The 21,240-nt window shown below is 39.7% G+C and overlaps 1 protein-coding gene across 2 annotated transcripts in view; it reads right to left on the reverse strand.

The window, feature by feature from the left end:
* Positions 1-1,186: 1,186 nt before the first annotated feature.
* The window catches only part of fgd (faciogenital dysplasia), a 61,311-nt gene continuing 41,257 nt past the window's right edge, over positions 1,187-21,240 (reverse strand). For both annotated transcript variants that reach the window (XM_055046247.1, XM_055046246.1), the window contains exons 3-19: positions 20,460-20,661; positions 18,642-19,257; positions 17,012-17,101; positions 13,820-13,956; positions 13,524-13,680; positions 12,856-12,994; positions 10,576-10,634; positions 9,971-10,117; positions 9,793-9,885; positions 9,637-9,716; positions 8,766-8,796; positions 8,158-8,262; positions 7,665-7,706; positions 7,246-7,347; positions 6,982-7,110; positions 5,222-5,362; positions 1,187-1,858 (exon numbers count right to left, since the gene is read on the reverse strand). In XM_055046247.1, the coding sequence (XP_054902222.1) occupies positions 1,613-1,858; positions 5,222-5,362; positions 6,982-7,110; positions 7,246-7,347; positions 7,665-7,706; positions 8,158-8,262; positions 8,766-8,796; positions 9,637-9,716; positions 9,793-9,885; positions 9,971-10,117; positions 10,576-10,634; positions 12,856-12,994; positions 13,524-13,680; positions 13,820-13,956; positions 17,012-17,101; positions 18,642-19,257; positions 20,460-20,661 (2,516 nt within the window). In that variant the 3' untranslated portion in view covers positions 1,187-1,612. The remainder of the gene's footprint in view (positions 1,859-5,221; positions 5,363-6,981; positions 7,111-7,245; positions 7,348-7,664; positions 7,707-8,157; positions 8,263-8,765; positions 8,797-9,636; positions 9,717-9,792; positions 9,886-9,970; positions 10,118-10,575; positions 10,635-12,855; positions 12,995-13,523; positions 13,681-13,819; positions 13,957-17,011; positions 17,102-18,641; positions 19,258-20,459; positions 20,662-21,240) is intronic.

The raw sequence follows: 21,240 nt of genomic DNA on the forward strand, positions 1-21,240 counted from the left end.
GTAAATGACATTAAAATAAAATAGGTAAAAAAAAAAAACAGTGTAGGTTCTACTATAGTGTGGGCCTCTTTTACTATCCAGGCTACTAAAAGCACAGTAAAACATAAGTTACTTTATCTATTCATAGGCTGGCAGAGACCCCTTAGGTTTGCCGCTGTAATTGAAGTGAAAGATGCTTCTGCAAAAACTCAGAGGTGATATGAAACTATAAAGCAGGCTTTATTTACGTCCACTTTTGAGTCATGTGCTTGCATTGTTCTACCCAAGAGGTGCTGCATATACATGCGTTTTTATTTCATGAAGAGAAACTAGAGACACGTTCTTACTGGACAGCATGGCCTCAAACGAGTCATGCTTGTTTATTGATGATATGCGCAACTCCTTTCTTTTTTCACAGCACAATCGTTCAAAAACAGTGACGATTTTGCTTACATACAGAAAAAACTGGAATAAGCTGTGAAGCATAAAAAGAGGGACAAGGCGAAGATTTTTATAGCACAACATATAAATATGAGTTAGTTTACATGCAAAAGGAGACTGAAGGATGACTTTATTTGCTACTTTTATTTAAAGGCTGGTGCTTATAGGGGGAAGGGACGCAGGGGAAAGGCAGAATAAACTTTTTCTTTTTTTTTACAGTACAGTACTTGGTTTCCATCACATCACTAAAAGGGAGAGTCAGTGAAAGACTGAACTGCACAGACTGGGATTTCTTTGTCTGTGTGCAAGTGGAGATATTAAGGCTGACCCTGAAGTGAAGCCATGTGATCGAGATCTATCGCACAACATAACATGAGTGGAAATCACACTCGGATCAGACGTCTCAGGCTCCAGTGACAATGACAGAGAGGGAATCAGTACCAAAGTACCACAAAAAAAAAAACAGGATGGGGTCAGAGGGATGGGGGCTAAAAGTGGAAACATCAGGTGGCCAGCCACAAATGCATGTTTTTTTTGTTGTTTTTTTTAAGTTAAATGTCATTTTTACTTTGTTTCCTTACATCACATTATAGTACTCACACTGTACAAGACCCACAGAACCAACACTGTGCTCTCAAAAGGAGTGAAAGCCACAGAGGGGGTTTCTTACACAAGCATTCAATACTTAGTTTAACATCGGAAGGGATTCAAACGCTCAGAAACACTCACACACACACACACACACACACACACACACACCCACACCCCCCCCCCCACACACACACACACACACACACACACACACACACACATGCACCCTAATGCAAAGACACACCTAAGAGTTAATGCTTCATGACACCTTGGAATAATGTACAAGAACTTCATCTAAAAACTGGATTTTCCTTCAGTTATATTACAAATAAATGTTCTTCAGAGATCCAGTTGTTCAAAACACTGAAAAATTAAACATGACCAGTGGCATCGGAGTATCGGTTTGTGTGTTTTCAAGGAAACACGAAGACGGAGAAAAAGAAGTAGCTGTGTGGTCGAGAGGTTAACGAGTCAGAACTATTGAGTGGTCCGTTCGAAGAGGAGGGAAAACAAAAGTGCCAAGGTAAAGTGAATTCAAGTAATGTGTGCTTCATACACAGGAGAGGGAGAGGGAGAGAGTCCGGCTGTTTCAGAGTGGCTGTTACTGGCTCTTCCTGTGTTCAGTCAGGCTCATCGATGCCTCAGCAGGCGCTTCGCCGCGGGAAGCTTTGGAGAGGACTTCCACCCATTTGGCCTGAAGTTCTGCATCTTGAGCACTTAGGAGGAAGGTTTGCTGGGAGTGGCTGAGCTTGAACACGTTTTTGACTTCTGGTTTGTCAGCTGTGGCCGATGGGACCATACTCACCTCGAAGCCGGGCAGAGGGACAGCCCGCGACCCTTTCAAGTCCTGCAAAACAGTGGAAAATTTGTTTTTAAGGTAAAGGTGAAGTTTTTGACTCAAAGAAATAAAGAACATTTGACAACTTCTACGAGTTACAGCTTGCATATACCGTACTTTTACATCTCAATAAATTAAAAATGTTATTAAAAAGTTTACTTTATTTCATTCAAACAATGAAACTAATATAGATTAAAATATACACATGGTCTATAAGTCTGTGCATTATGAAGTGTATTTCCTTCACAATAATACTGAAATCTGCAGTTATTCCAGTTGCTTATGGTCAATTTCTCATGTTTTTTTCTTCTACGTAGCTTTTCAACTATATGCTTGGATACAGAAAATTATTGGACCTCCAGTTTTTAGCAACTACCTTTTAGATAAAAAATATATATATATATAGTTATGTTCTTTGGGCACTCTCTAATTATTTTTATTTTCTTAAATAATTTTGTATTGATTTAAGTTGAGTGGTTTTGTGTTTAATATATTTTCAGTGTAGTGATTCTTTTTGTAATTAGTTTGGCTTTAATTGGTGGGCGAGGACGGCCTATATATAGGCTGGGTTGTAATGGTTGCCCCCGCCCAGCCGCTCTCTCTCTAGCTCGCTCATCCACCTCCATCTCCACCTCCAAGAGGGATGCGCCCAGAGGAGGCTCCTCCAACTTTGTCGGCCTTTGGACCCATGTGACGCCTCCTGCCTGCCATGGGGATTTTTTGGTTTGTTTTGGCCTGGTGAGTCCGGTTGTCCTGTTTTCGGTCATTTTGTGTTAATAGCCTATATTATTTTTTCCTATTTTCTTTAGTCTGGTACTAGCAGGGGCTTCGACGGCCCTGTATAGGGTTGGCCCCCTGCTGTACCTTTTTGTTTCTTTGGACCGGCTCACCAGGTCCACCTTTCTGTTGAACTTTTTTCTCTTACTTTTTTTGTTACGTTTTGGGACACTGGAAGAGGGGTTCTTTCCTTCCTTTACAGAAAAAAAACAAGTAGAAAAGGACAAGGAAGTCTAAAAGAAAAGAAAAAAAATGAATAAAGGAATATATATATATATGTGTGTGTGTGTGTGTGTGTGTTTTTAACAGCAGATATTCTTTGAGGATATTTTAATTCATCGAGGTGCACATGTATTTCACGAGAGATGCACAGCTCTCTCCCATCCCCTCCTTTTTTCTGTTGATTCAGGAAATGCCCATCCATCTTCTATTAATCCTAATCTTTGTGATGGCAGCTTCCAGCTGTGGGAGTGGGACATTAATCTTAGAAATGAAATGCAGGGAGGCTTCTCCCTTCCGTGCATTCTGTTGTAAATGAAACAAAAAAGATGTCAACATTACAATATGTTGTAATGTTGAATCATGCATACAGACTAATAATTACTGTCTGTAATGGGAAACCCTGGTTGCTAAGATGCAGAGTACAGCTGGCTATACTCTGTTGAGAGTATAGCCAGCGTTGTTTGGTTCTGTGTGTGCAGGATCTTTGCTAAGCATAGGGAGCAGTGCTTTCCCGCTAAATGATACTGCCGTTCCAATCCAGTTGTTTAATCCCTGCTCTACTCTCTTATATATCCTGTATATAGGAATTAAAAGCTCTGTTTTGAACAGATAAGCTCTGAATCTGAATATCTTCACAGCTCAGATGAAACGGTGACCATTATATTTTTATTCAAACAACCAAAAACCTAGAATTTTATCCAAGTCCTAGTGAGGTAGGACGGAAAAAAAAGACACTTAACTGATGCTAAAACATCTTGAAATCAGCTCAAAAACACCAACAACTGACTGAATTTATATTGGTTGAATATTTTAGGAATTAAATGTTTGAACTGATCACATTTACTGCATAAGATGACTTCTGCAAGGATGTTAATGATTAAACATTGCAAGATTGTTTCAGTTCTCTGTGGTAGATGTTGCATGTTTAGTAGCTGTTACTCTTTTATTCCATCTAAATGAAAACTAGATCTCATAATTTGCATGTGATGAACGTTTAATAAAAACAGTTACACATACTGACAATGTACTTTGGAGTGAGGAAATAGAGTCACTCCAATCATTATCATCAATGATTTTTCATTCTGAATAAATTAACTTGAAATTTCATCATGTTTCCACAGCATTGGCAACAGGCACTTCAGAAAAAGGTGTGAAAACCCCCCAAAATTGTTGAAACTATTTTTTTAGCGAGAGATTGTCCTAAAGCAAGGAAAGATGAACAATTTCTCAGCTTTTCTTAAAGTTTTATACTTATACCCCATAACTGCTAAAAGAAGGCTTTAAACCAACAATAAATCATTTTGAATTTGTGGTAAGAAATTGATTTTTTGTTATAATGCTGGTTTTTAAGTATTTGATTGTCTACTGTAGGTAAAGCTGCTCATTTTCTTTTAAATTGAGCCACATTTGTAAGGAAAATGCATCTGTGCGGAGCAGAGTTGAGTGTGCATCTGTGTGTTGAGCCAAAGTGCTTGTTGGCTCTCACTTGATATTTAATGGATTGGATAATTAAAACTTGTAGAAACAAGACATATTGACTACTTAACCACTTACTTACTTAACAAACAGCATCCACAGTGATGTATGGGACACAGGTACACAGCCACAACAGGCTGGCACCTTCTCCTCAGGCTGGTTATTAGCTCAGCCACACACTCTTGTGGGATGGCATCACATTGTTCAACCAGTATTTGTTGCATGTCAGTCTACATGTCATGAACAGCACAACCATGCTGCTCCTACAAACATCCAGCAGGGCGGAGGTCAGGGCTGCAGGGACGTTATTCCATGTTCCACAAATCTGGTCCCTGAGGCACACTGTTTTAGATATTTTTCTGCCTCAGGCACACTTGATTTGAACTGCTGATCAACAGGTTTTTGTTGACCTGCCGATCATCTGAATCGTGTGGATGAAAGCAGAGAAACATCCAAAATGTAAAAAACAACCAGAGGACGAGGGTTGGGAAACACTGCTCTAATGAGTCTCCCTCACCCAAATGAAACCCAGTCCATTGGGGCAAGCTTTGATATCTTGGAGGAGAAAATTGAGTGCTTTAAAGTAGAGATATGGAGATACTGCCAGGTGCTTTATCTCATCTTGATATCTCCCCAGATTGAAGCTGTCACTTTTTGCAGTGAGGGATATGCGTGTCCACTGACTCTATCACTGTTTCTTTAATTCAGGCTGTCCTGTCTCATCTTGGAGAACGAAGTCCAGAAACTTCAGTTTCTATTCTTGAGGTTTATTTTGTTGAATTAATGAAACTTGCGAGTTTCTAGAAATTTTCCCCATCTTTATCAGGATTAAGGAGAAAGTCTAAATCTGAATATAGCTATTTGAAAACCTTTCTGCAGAGAGTGAACATATTTTACCTGTCCACTGCTTTGCAGGTACAGCACCATTGGCTCAGTCTTTGTTAGAGCCACCCACGTCTTTGTCCAACTCTTCCCCTTCTCCTGGACCTGGAGGTAGCCGCACAGCAGGCAGCTGTCTCCTGTCAGAGATAACTGTCTCTAAACAAAAGAAACAACAAAACCTAAGGTTAATAGAAGCTTTCAGCATCACAGACACAATTTATTTAAACGAGTTTGTGATTCAAATGTATCTGTGTAATATTGACGGGGATTTAAATGTGATGAGTAAAGGAGAGGACAGATCCTCCAATCTTATGTAACGACAATGTAGGACACAATGGGATTTGTTCAGGGAAAGGAGCTTACGCTTCTGTGGTCCTTTTCTAAATCTCTTGTAACCTACAGCTCCCCCTTGTGGCGAAAATGTCTCTCTACAGGGTTGTTCTTGTAAAGCTTTCAGTCTAGTCATTTAAACACATGAAATGAATCAGAAACACAAAGGTGTGACGACTCCAGTAACCTCCTTCAGTAAACTTTGCAGTCAGTGGCTTGTTTTAGGTGTAGAGTGAACATAAAGAAGACTGAAAGACAAGACAGGCGGTCAGGTAAGCTACCTGAAGCTGCCAGACTGTCATGTCAGCAGAGGTGACTGAGCCAATCTATAGCTGAGATCGTATTAGCATAATTACTAGACATCATAGAGAGTTTATCTTATCTTCTAGAGAGAATATGGGTCATCATTATATGTACAAAGTGTACTTTAGTGCATTGTGTGAAAACAGTCAACTTATGAGGTCATGCAATTTTATTTTAATCCCAATATTTCATGCAAGAGACATCACTGTTATTTTCCGGGCCAAACTGATGCAAAGACAGCAGCTTAAGTCCATACTGCTTGACATGGACTTGTCATCTGGACTTTTTAACATATAGTCACTTTCCAACCAGAAACAGTAATATATTTTATCTGGATTTTGTAGGACAGACAAAGGAAAGCTTAATTATGGCAATGAAGGATAATGTTATGTGGTTTTCATGTATTTTTTATTTTTTTTTAATGAAAATAGGGGATGTGATTAGTGTTTGTATTTGGCCTCTCTGATTCAAAGCTTTGTAAAACCTGTTGCAAGACAAAGGTCTTCCCATAGCATAATGTTGCCACGACCATAACAATATGTTCTTCCATGGTTTTGCCTGTTGAGCACTTGACTTTTTATGGTTTGTCTTCTTGCTTCTCCTCCATTACAGTCAAATTTGCAGAAAGCAAAACTACAAGTTGTTCTGTCTTCCACCTGAGCTGTCAATCTCTGCAGCTCCTCCAGTTACCATGGGCCTCCTGGCTATTCTCTGATTGTGTGGTTTATGTGGACAGCCGTGCCCTGGTAAGTTTGCAGAAGTGCTGTATGCTTTCTATTTTTAGACGATAGAACTTTTCTCCCTTGGATGTTAATGCATGTTTTACAACTCGACTTTCTTCCTGAACTGTCTGCCATGTTCTTTGATCTTCACAATGTATTTTCTTCACTATTGTTCTCTAACAAACTTCTCAGACCCAAACAGAACAGCGGTACTTATACTTCACTCATTAGAAGACTTCTGAAGACAATATAGTTTTATATTTCACCAATTATAGGAGGTGTAATAAAAACACATCCAACATTCCTCTGATTTATTTTTGATAATAATTTTTTCTTCGGAAATCGTGTGTGTTTTTCCTTTCCTGTTACAATTATGCACTTCTGTCATTATAAGTACGCCAACTTTTAGTGCTATTTTACCTCAGGTGCAGCTTTTCTCTTCTGTTCACCTCCACACATCATTTCAACGCTGAGACTGGCTTCGAAACATTCGGGACACACTCGGCTCGTTTTGTTGTCCAAGGTCTTTGAACATTTTGCACAGATGGGCTGCAGACAGACACAGAGGGGAAAAAACCCAGCACATTGACTGTCTAGGTTATATTTTCCACTTGCTCCAACTCTTTCTTTTCCATCATTCCCTTTCCTTATCCCTCAGAATGAAATGGCTTCCTCTGAACCTACCACTCCACAGGATTTGCAGTGATGCTTGCGCTTTGTGAAATTGAAGCTCTCATGGCAGCCTCTGCATGTCTGCTTCTCTTTTTCCTTCTTCTTAGAGCTCTTCTAAAAATAATAATGACAAAAAAGACAACAGGAAGGTGTGTTAAGGTGTCGCAACAAGGTAAGAGGAAGCAAAATTGGATTGTTTGTTTTGTCTTCCTCTTCAAATTTAGGTTAGCAAAGACAGAGTTACAAAATGTTGTTTGTCTCAATCAGCTAGACACATTTTCTGCTTAGTAATTCTGAACAGAAAATTAGACAAAATTATCCTATTTTCTTAATATCACCAGCAGGTTCAAAGTGAGATCAGCTTATTAAATCAAGTAAACATGAATAATATTGGAACAGTTTTAATGCAAGTGAGTATGACAGCATCTTACCCTCTCATGAAGTCCATCTGAGTCCATAAAAGAGTTGGAACCCTGAGGACAAGAGGAAAAACTCTCAGCAAGATCATCTTCCTGCAGTAATCTATATCTACCACAAGGTGTCAGCCTAACCCCCCTCTCAGGAGTCTGAAGGAAGTGTTTGGCTTGGTTCCAGCTAAGGCCAACACAAAGTGGGTCAAAGAAGATCCATAACTGTTCAGTATAAACTTTGACTTGTGCTTTCCCTATTTGGTCATGAGCCATCTCTGGGAGAAGAGACTCGCAGACGCTACATGTTGGAAATAAAGAGCCTCTTTCTGGGAGTGTTTTGTCTGAGTGATTCTACCCACATCCATAGATGGAGGGCTGTTCTGGCAGACAAAGGCCAGACTATGACAAAATCGTTTGGTGGATCATTCGTCTACCATGATTCACTGGACATCATGACCCTCACTCTGACTTCACAATGGAGTCATTAAGAGAGGAGGGGGAGATCGACACTCACCGGAGACTCCGGCACATGGTCGTCTTCACGGGAGAAGGAGCTACTGAAAGCTTTATTGAACGTTTCGCTGTTTTGTTTGTGCCGTTCGATGGTGGCCTTGATCACCTGAGAGCGAGAGGGCAGAAGAGACAGACAGGAAAAAGATTGAAAACCTGCAGCACAAGGCTGGAGCATTATAAACATTTCTGATCTAATCTTCAGGTCCCGTCTGGGCTCAGAAGATAAACTCAGACTGAATGCATCACAATCCCACTACTGCAGCTTTTTGTTTACCTTCCACTATATCATCAATCTTGATTAGGCAACCATATAATAATTTCCACTTGTCACTCATTGCTATATACCAGCAGCAAGGTCAGTGTTAAAAACTATTAGCTCCTAGTAAAATCAGCAGAATGCATTGCTGCCTTGTTTTAATGGGATAAATAAGTAAAAAAAAACAACAAAAGGATTTTATTATAGTTCAGCAAGACTCAAATACTGAAAAAAATGATGTAGTAAGATTTATGCTATTTCCATTCCCTGATAAAATAGAATGATCAGAGTGCCGTCTGTCCTTCAGGGACTCAGATGGTGAGCTCAAGTGTGTGTGGGTGTGTTATTCTTGCCTGGATCCAATCTTCCTTCTCCTCTGCTGTCCTGTAGAGCAAAGACATTTCATATTTATTAAATATCTAGATAAAAAAAAGAAGAAATTTTCTCGACACTAGAAATTAAATTTACAGAAATGTGAAACTGCTTAAAAGAAATTAAATGAAACATTATAAAAACTAGATTATCTGTACCCTAAAATAATTTAAAATGGACAACACACTTGTAAGCAAGAGTACATTAGTTCATCATGTGAATAAGTCACTTTTAGCCATCACTTTTATGCACATCTTACAGAAGAGATCAGTTTAAATATGTAGTAGAGCTTTCCTCGTAGTAGTTTTCCTATCTTATTAACCTTTTTGGATTGTATTTGTCCTCATTTATGTCCCTGCTGAAGAAAAGAAACATCCCTATAGCATGATGCTGCCACCACCACCACCATCTTTTCAACTCATCATGAAGCAGAGCCATGTATTCCTTATTATGAGGATTGTTTGTTCAGGATTATGCACTAAGTGCATAATCCTGCACCACACAGCATTCTGCATGTAAGCCAAAAAGGTAAATTTGGATTTCATCTGACGACCGCAGGTTTACTGTGTCTCCTCCTGCAGATGGCTTCTTTTGGTTTTCTTTCAACAATTCAGAAACTTTTGAAAATTATGAATACAAATGAAAATAAAAACATGTAGAAGCATATTCAAAAATATAACATTTTGGTTTAAAGTGTACATGTGAATACTGTGAGTCTGTGGCATTTCTACTCCACTTTGTCACACCATAATAATCTGATACTTGCTATACCCAAAACAGATATGAACTCAATTACTTTCACATCTGAATGCATATGAATGTGTGTCATTGGTCGATTTTAATTGCCTTTACCTCGCCTGCAGCTCCAGTGAACGTTGTTTACCAATTATAACAAATGTATGAGGAAGGTTCTGCTTCACATTTTCTTGGACCTGAGATAAACAAAGCAGAATGAATGTGGATTAAACGCATGACAACGCAAGCAGAAAAAATACAACAGGATTATACCTCCATTCCTGCAATATCAATCCTCTCTCTGACACTGAACTTCTGCCCCATCAGTCTGAGTTTAGGGACGCAGTATAGCACCATATTGTTGAACTGAAAATGAAAAAGATGTTAAGCGTTTATTGAGTAGATTTGACATTAAAAGTGCGTGACGCGTCTATAATTACAGTCTTCTCACCAAGTAGAGGTATCGGTCTTGTGCTGTTCCATTTTTGGCAGACATCTTTTTAATATGCCCTTCTTTTATGAGTTCATTGGCAGGATTTACTATGTCCTCCTCTCCCCCGAGCCTCTCATAAACCTCCAACAGCTTGTTCATCTTTTCCTGAAAAAAATAAAAATAAATAAATAAACAGAAATAACAGAAAGCAGGAGAATGAGAGGAGCAGAGGCACTCTCCAGTCAGAAGACAGATGGAGCTCTAAACTCAGCTCTCCCTCTGGTGGTGATCTGTGTCAAGCTCGTGTTTTCCCTTTTTTTGTGGTTTCACATTAAAAGTAGGAAAGCAGAAGTTTTGCCCTCTTCATACTAGCATTTGTAAGTTGTTTGAAGGACGTGTGAAAAGTAGGAATTATGGAGAGGCAAATAAAAGGAAAGCGCTGAAAACATGCGGCCATGATGCTTCAGTCATGACACATCAGGCAGGAAGCAGCAACTTCCTGTCTGGGTTAACTCTAGCAAGTGTCTGATTGGGAAACTTGTTCTTATAAAGTTGACCAAGACAACACCAGACAGATGAAAATAGTTAGATAGGTTGTGTGTAAAAAGAATTTAAGGCCATACCATTTTCCTGATGGCTGCATTGGAGTGGTTGGCTGCAGTAGAGATCAGCTCCAGTGCCTCTGCAGTGCAAATATGAACAGTGATTAAAAAGTGCAAAACTGGCAAGCAAGATCATGTGACTGAAATTCAAACAGAGGAATATTTTTTCCACTTGTCACACAGATGAACAGACGTGTGTTGTTTGCAAAAGGTTAATGGTTATTTCTAATAAAACATTGTGCTTCAGAAAGGCTTCCAGCCAGCAAGGAGTAACACGACTGTGAGCACATTAGCCGGCTGTATCAATCATAACCTCACATAAACAGAAGAGACACACAGGCTGCGGAGAGAGGCCAGAGCAACTGGAATGAATTGCTTCTTCTGCAGGAGCGGACAGGGGACTCCAAACAAACAGCTATGGTTTTAGTAAATGAAGACAGGGATGATTGAATTTATCAGATTAGGTTAAATACACTGCAGCATCTCTGCAAATGGACAATATGTAATGTGTGCTTTATTGTAACTTCTACTATTTGTAATACATTTAGTTCTGGATACAGAAGTTTTGATAAATCAGGGTTTTTATCCCGAAGAAACATCCAGAGTGACACAAATGGGAAGAAATTGGCTTGGAGGTTTAGGGATAAACATGAAAGTCTAGGATTATCTAAAGTGGAAGACAGTGAAAGATCACAGTCACAGAGAAGTGATTTTAACGTTAACATATGCAGACAGGGTGACAACCAACAAATAATTGTCTATTTCTACACTGACACCTTCAACCTACAGTAAAATGTCCTTGTGACCCTTTCAAGATTAACAAAGGAGCATAGCACAAGGGGGAAAGAAGAATTAAGCAAGACGACCTCTACATTTTTCAAAAATAATACAAACTAAAATTAAGGCTCTGAACTACCCCAATCTATTTAAAAAATATGGGAAGTATTTAAAAGTTAGATGAGGACCAAGAAACTGATTAACTAAATGAGGTCTGCCATTTCTGACAGAATCCTCATGGCTACCAAAAGTGTTTGGTTTCTTTGCAACCAGCTGAGGGTCGATGTCCAGATACCAATATGGGGATGACCTTGTGAAGTCCTGTTAAAAAAAACTATTCAAGTGCTTTATGGTATTAGTCTGGAAAAAAAAGACTGTTCAAACAAATCATTAAAGGGTAAAAGGTGTTAAGACAGGCTGAGTTTAGATGAACTTCAGGCCACACATGTGTTTCTCCCTCTAAAGAGTATAACCGTTTCATTGAAAATCCTCAAGTTCTTATTCATTTAAAACCTCAAAAGTATCAAATGTTAACGTTTTCTCATTAAATCTTGAAGAACTTTTTTTTTTTTTTTTTTTACAATTTTAAAAAGAAATTCTGAAGGTGAGCTCATAATTGTTTTCTCAGGTTTTCATGTTCTTTATGCAGGTTTAAGAACATTTTGCTAATCTTCCCAGATGCAGACCAACAAGTAACATCTTTTCTGAGTCAGATGCATTTCTCTGTGACAGTAAAAGTTAAATAACTTATTGCAGTTTGAAACATAATACTCGACTCTGTGCTCTTCCAGTAGCTCTCTACCTTTGTCTTTGGGTCAGTCCAGGGGGTGATTTTTAAAAGTGTGTATTTCCTATTATTGCTACACACTCATTCTACTTAGTTTCTTAATTTGGTCAGTGTGTTTTTGTCTCGTCATCAAAGTAAATTGCTACAGGAATATTGTAACTAGCCTTTGAGGAAATATTTCTGGTCTTTTCTAACTATGGGAGTATAATTATGATGTGTGCAACAATAAAACTGATTGGCTCCATTTGATAACTGCACAATTTTGCCATTTTCCCACCTCGCGAACAAGCAAAATTAATGAATGTTTCAGAGACTTATTGTGAGCGTGACAACTCGGCTGTTAACACGCTGGTTGTTAATTGTCATTGAACAGAAAGGAGGTCTGCACTGGTTCAAGTACTTTCATTTTATTTCACTAAAGCTTAAACCTGTAGAACAAGTTATTTCACAGCTTTTGCAGGATGTAAGAAAACAGTTTTACTTTCAGCCGACAAATTGTCCACAATTTGCTCCTTGAAGCTGTGTCTGTATCATAGAGAATCCTGCGTTTGGTCAATTATTACTTTGTTACATAAACCAATGAGCACAAAGAACCTGTTTGCATGTTGATACAAAGTTTAAAGATTTCAAAACTGAAATCCCAGAAGTGAAAAAAACTGAAGGGTTTCCTTTCAGTCTGTAGTTTACTAGTTTGTGACTGACAGCAGTGTTTGTGCGCTCGCTTCATCATGTCTTACTTTCTGCATCTTTGCGGTCGAGAGCCTCATCGGGCAGCTTCTTCAGATAGTCTTTGAGCAGGAGCTCGTAGCGAGGAATCCTTTGGACCGGCTCCAGCATGTGATGCTGCAGCGTCAGGTTCCCACACACCTCCTGTTTCTGTTGAATCAAGCACAAATTGAGACTGTAGTTCTCTAATCTTAGAGAGAGAGAGAAAAAAAAAAACACTTTTCCAAACTCACATTTGAGATTATTGCTGATATCTTTTCATTCTGGTTTGGGGAAATACTCACCTGTATCCTAAAGCTAAACAAGCTAAACTCCTACTTATAGAGAAAGTGATGCTTGATAGTCAATCAAAGATGTATCTGAACATCTATTGGCTACAATGTTGCCTCTTATATCCTTGAAAAGTATGTACTAAGTTTTTCTCCTGACTCTACTGACATTCATTTAAACCTTTTCTTGATGTCCATATTTTATGGCTGGACTTCTAAAATGATCCTGATAAATTATTCTCCAGGATTTCTGAAGGTTTTTATTTGAACATTTGGCACTTTTTTACTGGTTTTCAACCTGGTACATTGTACGTTTTTGACAAATGAAGTAGAAACAAACAAAAAAAGGCTGCAGGATGAAATGGATGAACCATCATCATCAAGCTACACATTGAACCACAGAAACAAACCTGTATGTTCTGGACAACACTCTTGAACTGAGATGACCTCTGGGTCCAAGTGTTGACCAGGTCCATGGATCGGTCAAAGTTCTTCACATATTCTCCGTACATCTTCATAAAAGGAGCCAGTTTCTGGAGGATGTCTCCAATGCGAGGGTTTGATTCCCTGGAGCAAAAAACACAAGTGTCACTGAAAAGCTTTCTTCATCCTCCGTGAACGCTGACCAGATTGTCCTTCTCTCCTGAATAAAAACATCCCCACAACATCATGCTGAGAATATTGTGATGGTGTGTTGACTCCTCACCATTCTCCAGTAATCCTTGTCTTGAGCTCCGGGAGCAGGAACTGATCGTGGAATAAGTAGATGGAGGAAATGTTGGAGAAGATCCCTGTAATGACGTCCTGAGGGATTGAAGCCTCGGTGAGCTTAGTGCAAAATACCTGCAGAAAAAAAAAAAAAAAAAAAAAAAAAACCTTGTGAAAATCAAAACCATATATATAAAAAAAAAATTTTAGGTTCAGATCCATTAACACTAACAGAAAATGTTTCATGATGATTGGTTCGAAATAATCTGTTGAATTCTGAGAGCTGAAACAAGATTATTCAAAGTAATGCAAATTTACATTACACCTTTTTAACACATCTCAACAGCTTGAAGCTATTATTGTGGAAGCGGCTGTAGAAAACAGTAACTGAGATGTTGAAAAAGATGTCATTGTTGAGACATTGTTCGACTGAAAGTATGTATTCAGAGTTATCTAAACGTCATAAATTACATACTTGTATATGAAATTCACCAAACCAGCACAATGAAATCATTTAAATTATTTAAACAGACAATAATCCTTTTTCAGAGAGATTATGTTGACCAAAATCAACATTAACCCCATAACTTTTTAAGGCAAAGCCTTTACCAAAAAAAAACAAAAAACAATTTCATAATTTTCTGTAGCAAAAGCAGACAAGACTCATAAACTGTAAATAAATGATGATAATAATAATACGTTTCATTTGTAGTCGGAATTTGTTAACTTGCACTTCCAAGTCGGAAAACTCAAATGAAATGATTTCCTGAAACCAGACTCAAAAAGTCACTCAGAAAGTCAGACACATTTTCTAACCACGACTTTGAAATTCAATATGGCAGCTCCCGGGATCAACAACAGCAGCTGCAGTGGAACACGTTGGCTGACACGCTCGTCTGAAGTCAAAGTTACATTTAGCGCTTTTAAATCTACACTGAACAAATAAAAAAAAAGTGGTGTTTGCATGCAGAAAACACAACTTAAAATAATGCTTGCAAGCAGTATTACAAACAATGATTGGGTGTCACTGTATTGCAATCACGTGCCACATCATTCTCAACCTCTAGTACCACGTCCGTGGTGAACATAAACAGCGCTTTTCATTTGTACATACAAAACTGAAAGTTGATGGGACCGTTGTACCTTAATGGAACCTGAAAAAATACCTCCAATACGCATTATTACATCTCTCTAATTACCCAGAATGAGTCATTGGCTCTAAAAAAGTTCTGTAACACACAAGGTGTGTCACAGATAATAATGGCCACCTTGTAACCATTATTATCATTTCAAATACCAGCTGCTAACAATGAAACATTACACTCTGTTCTGCAAGTTCTCATTTATTGGCTGCACAACATCGTTGTGTTTGAGTGTGACTGATAGCTGCACCATAGACAAGGCTCAATTTGAAACCACCCAGCTATTAAGAGGGCATGCTGCAATGAGTCTGTTTCTCATGTTTAAGGATCTTAAGCCATATCACAGAGCAGTTATCAAGATATTGTCTTCTGTTGCAGCTGTTTAATTCATTCCAAAAGCCCTTTCTTCTGATCTAAGTTCAACTTTGAATCACTGGATACAACAAAGTATCCAGTTGTGAATTTTTTTGGGGGGAGGGGAAGAGTCTGAAATGTGAGTAAAAGAGGTTATATTCCACCGATGGTTGGTTGCAAACCAACTTTCACAGCAGTCCTTTCCCCATTGCACTGCACATTTAGTGAAAAAGAAAATGTGAATAAAGCAAAAAGTAAACTTTCTCTTCTATCGCAGTTCCACAAACTCACACTGAAAACATTAAAAAAATTAAAAATAATCAAACCTGTAATTTTCAAACAAAATTACTGGTGCCACACTCACTGGTACATTTACAGCTACTATTTTGCACAACCCTATGTTAGCCAAGGGAAAAGCACTTAGTGTTCTCCTATAACATTTTACAAGGCTGGAGCAAACAGAAAGAAGATTTTCCTTTGCGCAATCTCCAGATCAGTGGTTCCCAAAGTCGGTCCTGAAGGGCCAATATCCTGCAGGTTTGAATTTTTTCCTGTTTCAACACAGCTGCAGCAAATGATGGTTCATTAGCAGGCATCTGCACCACATTATGACTCGCTGAGGAAGTAGTTGGACCATTTGAATCAACTGTGTCTCCTGACTTGACAAGACAGACACATATTTGTTTTAATTGAATGGCATGTTCTGTTGTCTTTCACATTTTGAAGAGTGACTATGAGAAACGCATCTTTATCAGGAGTGCTGGTAGCTGTAATGGGTGAAGCAACAAATGAAAGATTCACTAATTTGGTTCTTTAACAGTTGATGTAAATATTTTCAAAAAAGTGAAATTCCACTTCTCCTTGCATGCAAACTGCTTCTGTACGACATGCACGAAAGCAGAACTTCATGAAAGTGGGATGTCTCATTCTAAATATATATTTATATTAAAAAAAGGAACACCTGCTTGATGTGGTTGCTAAAATCTCAATATATTAAAGCAAGGAAGACGTAAGGTCAAAATTTATAATCACACACAAACCCTTTGTCACGACCTGTGATATACTCCCCTCATTACCTACATCCACTTTCACATCTGTACCAGCCCCAACCACAGGTGGGCTTTACAGCAACCATAGAAACGGGCATTGATGTAGCTAGAACAAAACAGGAAGCAAACTATGAGGCTTTTCTGCCTTCGGGAAACAAATAAACCAACGCCACTCTGCGATAGGGCAGCTGCTTATCTGCTGCACCACATGAGCTGAGCAAAGAGGAAGACGAGTCAGCCACTTGCAGAAGATTTTCATCACAATGCAACAAAACTCTGACAGACCAAGGAGCAAAAAAAAAAAAAAAAATCTGCTGAATAGTCTACATAAAGCAAATAACGAAGTAGTCATTTCCATGAGTGAACATCTATTGGGTTTATTTTTAACACAAGTTGCTTACCAAAGCCGGCAAAGCAAAATGACCAAGGCAGATGCAGAGCGGATGAAGATGTTCACACTCAAGTCTCAAAGCTGATTTTTTGTATTTCATTTAAATAAAACTCACATACACACAGAAATATTCACAATATTAATCTTACACTGCTTCCAGTAACCTAGTCTACTGGAATTAAATCACAGTGAAAGTATAAATCCAGCTGATATGGAGCCACCACCAGAAAGAGATAAGACGGCCGGTGTGTTACCTGGTCGAGGAGGTTCAGTCTTTTCACATAGGCCTCTTCAGTGTGGAGGAGCTCTTTGGCGATGTTGAGGAGCTTCTGAGCCTCTGAGCACTGAAGAAAACGGATAGAGACAAAACGTTTAACAAATTGATATTTTTACCAAAGTGGGAAGCTTATTTCTTAGACGCCAGATCAAACTGATCTGAATTTTAAATAAACAAGGACATGATTAAGATGCATATTTTAGTTCATTTAGAAAAAAACTGAACTAAAAATGCCAATCAGCTCTTAAAAGGATGTGAAAGTATTGCAGTAGATTATTGAAAACTTAACAGTTGAAACTAACAGGATGTGTATATTGGCTCCATCAGTGAAACTGAGAAACATCATTCCTCTTTCTTTTGACTTTTTCAGTGACTTTTTGAAGCAGTCCAATAAACCGAAACATGTTTGAGCAAACTTGAATAAAACGAGGCTACAGATAAAATGTATTCTGGCTTCGCCGGCTGAACACGCACTGAAGTCACGGAGGATCGAGTCTGACGCAACAACGTGGGTTTCACAACAGTTTTATTCCAGATAACTACAAACATTGCCCCACAGTAAGATTTTGATGTTCCCGGGTACTTAGAGGGAACTCAAAATTCACCTCTAACCTCACAACGATCATTATTCTGATGAAAACGAAAAGGAGCACATTCATTGCTCATTGAAAGTGGAGGCCACACAAAGTCAGCAGAACTTGTTTTCAGTCGTCCTCCTGCAGCGTGCATCACTGAAAAACCCACATCCTCTGTGACAAGGCCGTCATTATGCACCCATCAACATGTCAGCTGCAACGTTAGGTTCACACAGCAACAACATGTGTCTGAACACCCTTCCTCTGCACAGCAGTGTCGGGATCAGGAAGTGCTGAAGAGCAGCGGTGCCTTTTTCCTCCTAAAACGCTCAGGGTGTGGACAGACGGCAGCGGCCGCACGCGCTGGCTTTCATGTGACACTTATGCGAGATCTGGGTGTGTTTCATATGCACGGAAATCATCTGTGAGAGAAACATTTTGTGTTGGCACAAAAGTTTCCTTTGCACACGTCTTAATCTCTCTGGACTGGTCTGGACTGGTCCCATTTGATCCTCTGAAATCAGAAACTGCAGGGTACTTACAGGACAGTCTGTCTCAGAGGGAAATGCATGCACACAGCTTCAAGTACAGGTGCTGTTTACAATCAATAGCCCAACTGAAATCTTAGTTCAGCTGTGGGAAAACTTCAGGCCATGGACTTTGATCGAGCGATCCGCTCCAGCTCCTGTTACAGCTCTCTGGCAGGTATTTACCCTTTTATGTATGGGAAGAGCTGCTTTTAGATAAGAGTCAGTCATTTGGGCCGACTAAACTCAGGCTACTAGAGTGTCTAAGGTTTCATGCATAAGAACTCTTTGAAACCATTCACCCAAGCTGGGATAATAATAGACACGGGCTGTTTTTTTCCGTGACATAAAAGGCCGTCTGAGTGTCTGAGATGAAGTTTTTTACCTGCTGAAAAATCCAGAGAAATTACCTCAAGACAAAAAAATTTAACCGACTGCAGAGATGAAAGCTTTGAATTGTATTAAGGAGAAAGTTTTGCAGGAGGTAGGCATGCATGGTACTCACTTTATGTGTGTCTGAGTGTGAATCTGTCAGATACCCAGTATGTGTGTCATTGAGAGATGGAATCTCTCCACTGCTCCCCTCGTCCAAGTCACTGTCCTCGTCCTGCGTCGAGTCCCTCTTATTGTCCAGCGTAACACAGCAGGAAACGCTTTCTGTTTCGGTGACGCTGTCGTAATGATCCTCCTCGTCGATGGCGTCCTCGTTGGGGAACGCCTCCCCTTCGGTGGCACACGATGGGCTGTCGATGCCACTGTCCCGGTTGGGAATCTTCCCGTTCTGCTGCGAGGAGTCGGGATTGTCCGTAAGTTTATGGGAAGAATCCTGCTCGCGGTCCGCATCGTTGATACAGTCCACCCCCTGTGTGATGTCATGCTCCACGCAGTTGTCCAGCCCGCCGTCGTCCGAGCCGTCGATGTGCATTGAGGCGAGACGGGAAAGTTCGGACACGCCGTCAGTTCGTTCGGAGGGGCTTTGTGCAACTTTGTCCAACGAGGAGGAGTCTCCTGCGACCTTCGCTGAGGCGTCTGCGCTGCAGGATGGAGGGAGGTCAGACGCAGTGTCCATTCTCAGACAAAGATGCAGCTGCGACCGTGGGAGCACCCCCAGGATGGGGACTCTGGGACAGAAGGATATTATTAATCACTAATTAATGACTAACAGGAAGCCTGGAAAAAGAAATCTCTTATATTTATCCACCAACAAGTACACGTTTGTAAAATGCCTTGAAAAAGTATTCATACCCCCTTAACATTTTTACATTGGATCTTTTTACAAACTTTATGGTATTTTATAACCATTTTATATGATAGATAAATGCAAAAAAAGCATATAATTTTGAAGTGGAAAGAAAATGATTCACGGTTCAGAATGTTTTCAAAATAAAAATCTGAAAATTGTAACCTGCATTTGTATTCAGTCCCTTTTATTCTCATCCAACCTAATTAAACTGGTTGGATAAAATCCAGTTTTGTGTTGTAATCTCGGTATGAATCCAGCTAACCTGTGAAATCAGAGGTTTGCAATACCCCAAAGTTCTTCATGAAGACCAAGGAACAGTTTTGTTTATGGAAGATTGCCAAGAGAAAAGTCATTGCTGAAAGAAAGCTGTAAGTCACGTATGTTTTGCCAGAAGATATATATATTCTTTCACACGAAACAGGTGAAAGAAGCTGCTGTGGTCAGATGAAACTAAGACAGATATGTTTGGACTATTCTGTGAGTTAAGGCACGTCACTCTGAATCCACAACCCGCATGCTACAACATGGCAGTGGCAGCACCATGCTATGGAAATAGATTTCTTCCCAAGGGACAAGAAATTTGGTAGGAGTGGATGGGAGGACGGATGGAGTCTTCTGTTAGAAGAAAACCTGAGACTGGGGCTGGTTTACCCACAGACAGGATATGACCACAGTGGAGTTGTTTTGAGAAAAGCACAAAATAATAAAGTCAAAGCTTGAGCAAAAACCAACCCAGAACATGTGGCAAGACTTGTGGCATCAAATATCACTGAGGTTAAGCTATGATGCAAAGAATGAGCAAAAACGTAGATGACTATATGTGCAAAGCTGGTAGAGAGACTTGCAGCTTCTGGGGTTTTCACAGTATCAATTGAAGACAATAATAATAATTAAAAAAAACACTTTTTTTCCACTTCAGAATTACACAGAGTGTGGCAAAAAATCTAAATAAAGATACTAAGATTTGTGGTTGTAACATGACAGGATCTGAGAAGATTCAAGGGAAGGGGTATGGAACCACTAAAAAGTGCAAATTATGACTTTGATAAATGAACTGGGAGTTCCCTCCCAGCCTCTTACCTGGAGTTATTAAACCTCTCGATGAGCTGTACGACCTTCTGAGGCTCTTTCTGTGGCTGTGCTCCCTGGCCAGTAGGGCTAAGGCAAGGCTTTGGCTTAGGAGGAGGAGGGGGCGCCGGAAGAGGTCTGGAGGGCGCCGGAGGGATCCTCTTAGGTTTCTTGTCTTGGCCAAGGGCGAGCAGGTGCGCAGGTTTAGGGGGCACTGCACATGCATAAATCCAGACAGTACAAGAGCATCAGAACAGGAGGAGACGCATGAGGCTGCTGGCATGAAGAGAAACGATCAGGTGACACGAATAAATCCCAGAGAGAAAATCTCCATGACTGAGGCAAAAACCTTGGTTGCTCCTTCCTGAGGCTTCGAGAGAGAAAACTTTTAAAAACTGAAAGGAACCGTAGCAGCGAGGCAGAGTAACATCGACCGTCTGTGACAGCTTTCAGAGTACTTCCTTATTTCAGAACAGGATGCTGACAGCTCTGTGTGTGTGTGGGTGTATGTGTGTGTAAGCCACAACACTTCCATACAAAAAAAAACAAGAAAAAAGCAAAGAAAAAATTATAGTCTTGAAACCAAATCTGCTTCATGCATGCATATTACTGCCTTACCATTTTGATCTCAGGCTTTTATTTGCATTAGTTTAACTTTAGGAAACCAATTTGTTTGAAAGCAGGAAATAAATACATGTTTCAGCAGACATGTTTCAGTCTGATGAAGCCAGACACAGAGGGAGAACTTTGCTTCATGCCTGCATTCAAATGTCCAAACAGAGCCTCTGTTAAA

The sequence above is a fragment of the Poeciliopsis prolifica genome, unplaced genomic scaffold, assembly GCF_027474105.1.
Source record: "Poeciliopsis prolifica strain line A6 unplaced genomic scaffold, Auburn_PproV2 SCAFFOLD023, whole genome shotgun sequence".
Lineage (NCBI taxonomy): Eukaryota > Metazoa > Chordata > Actinopteri > Cyprinodontiformes > Poeciliidae > Poeciliopsis > Poeciliopsis prolifica.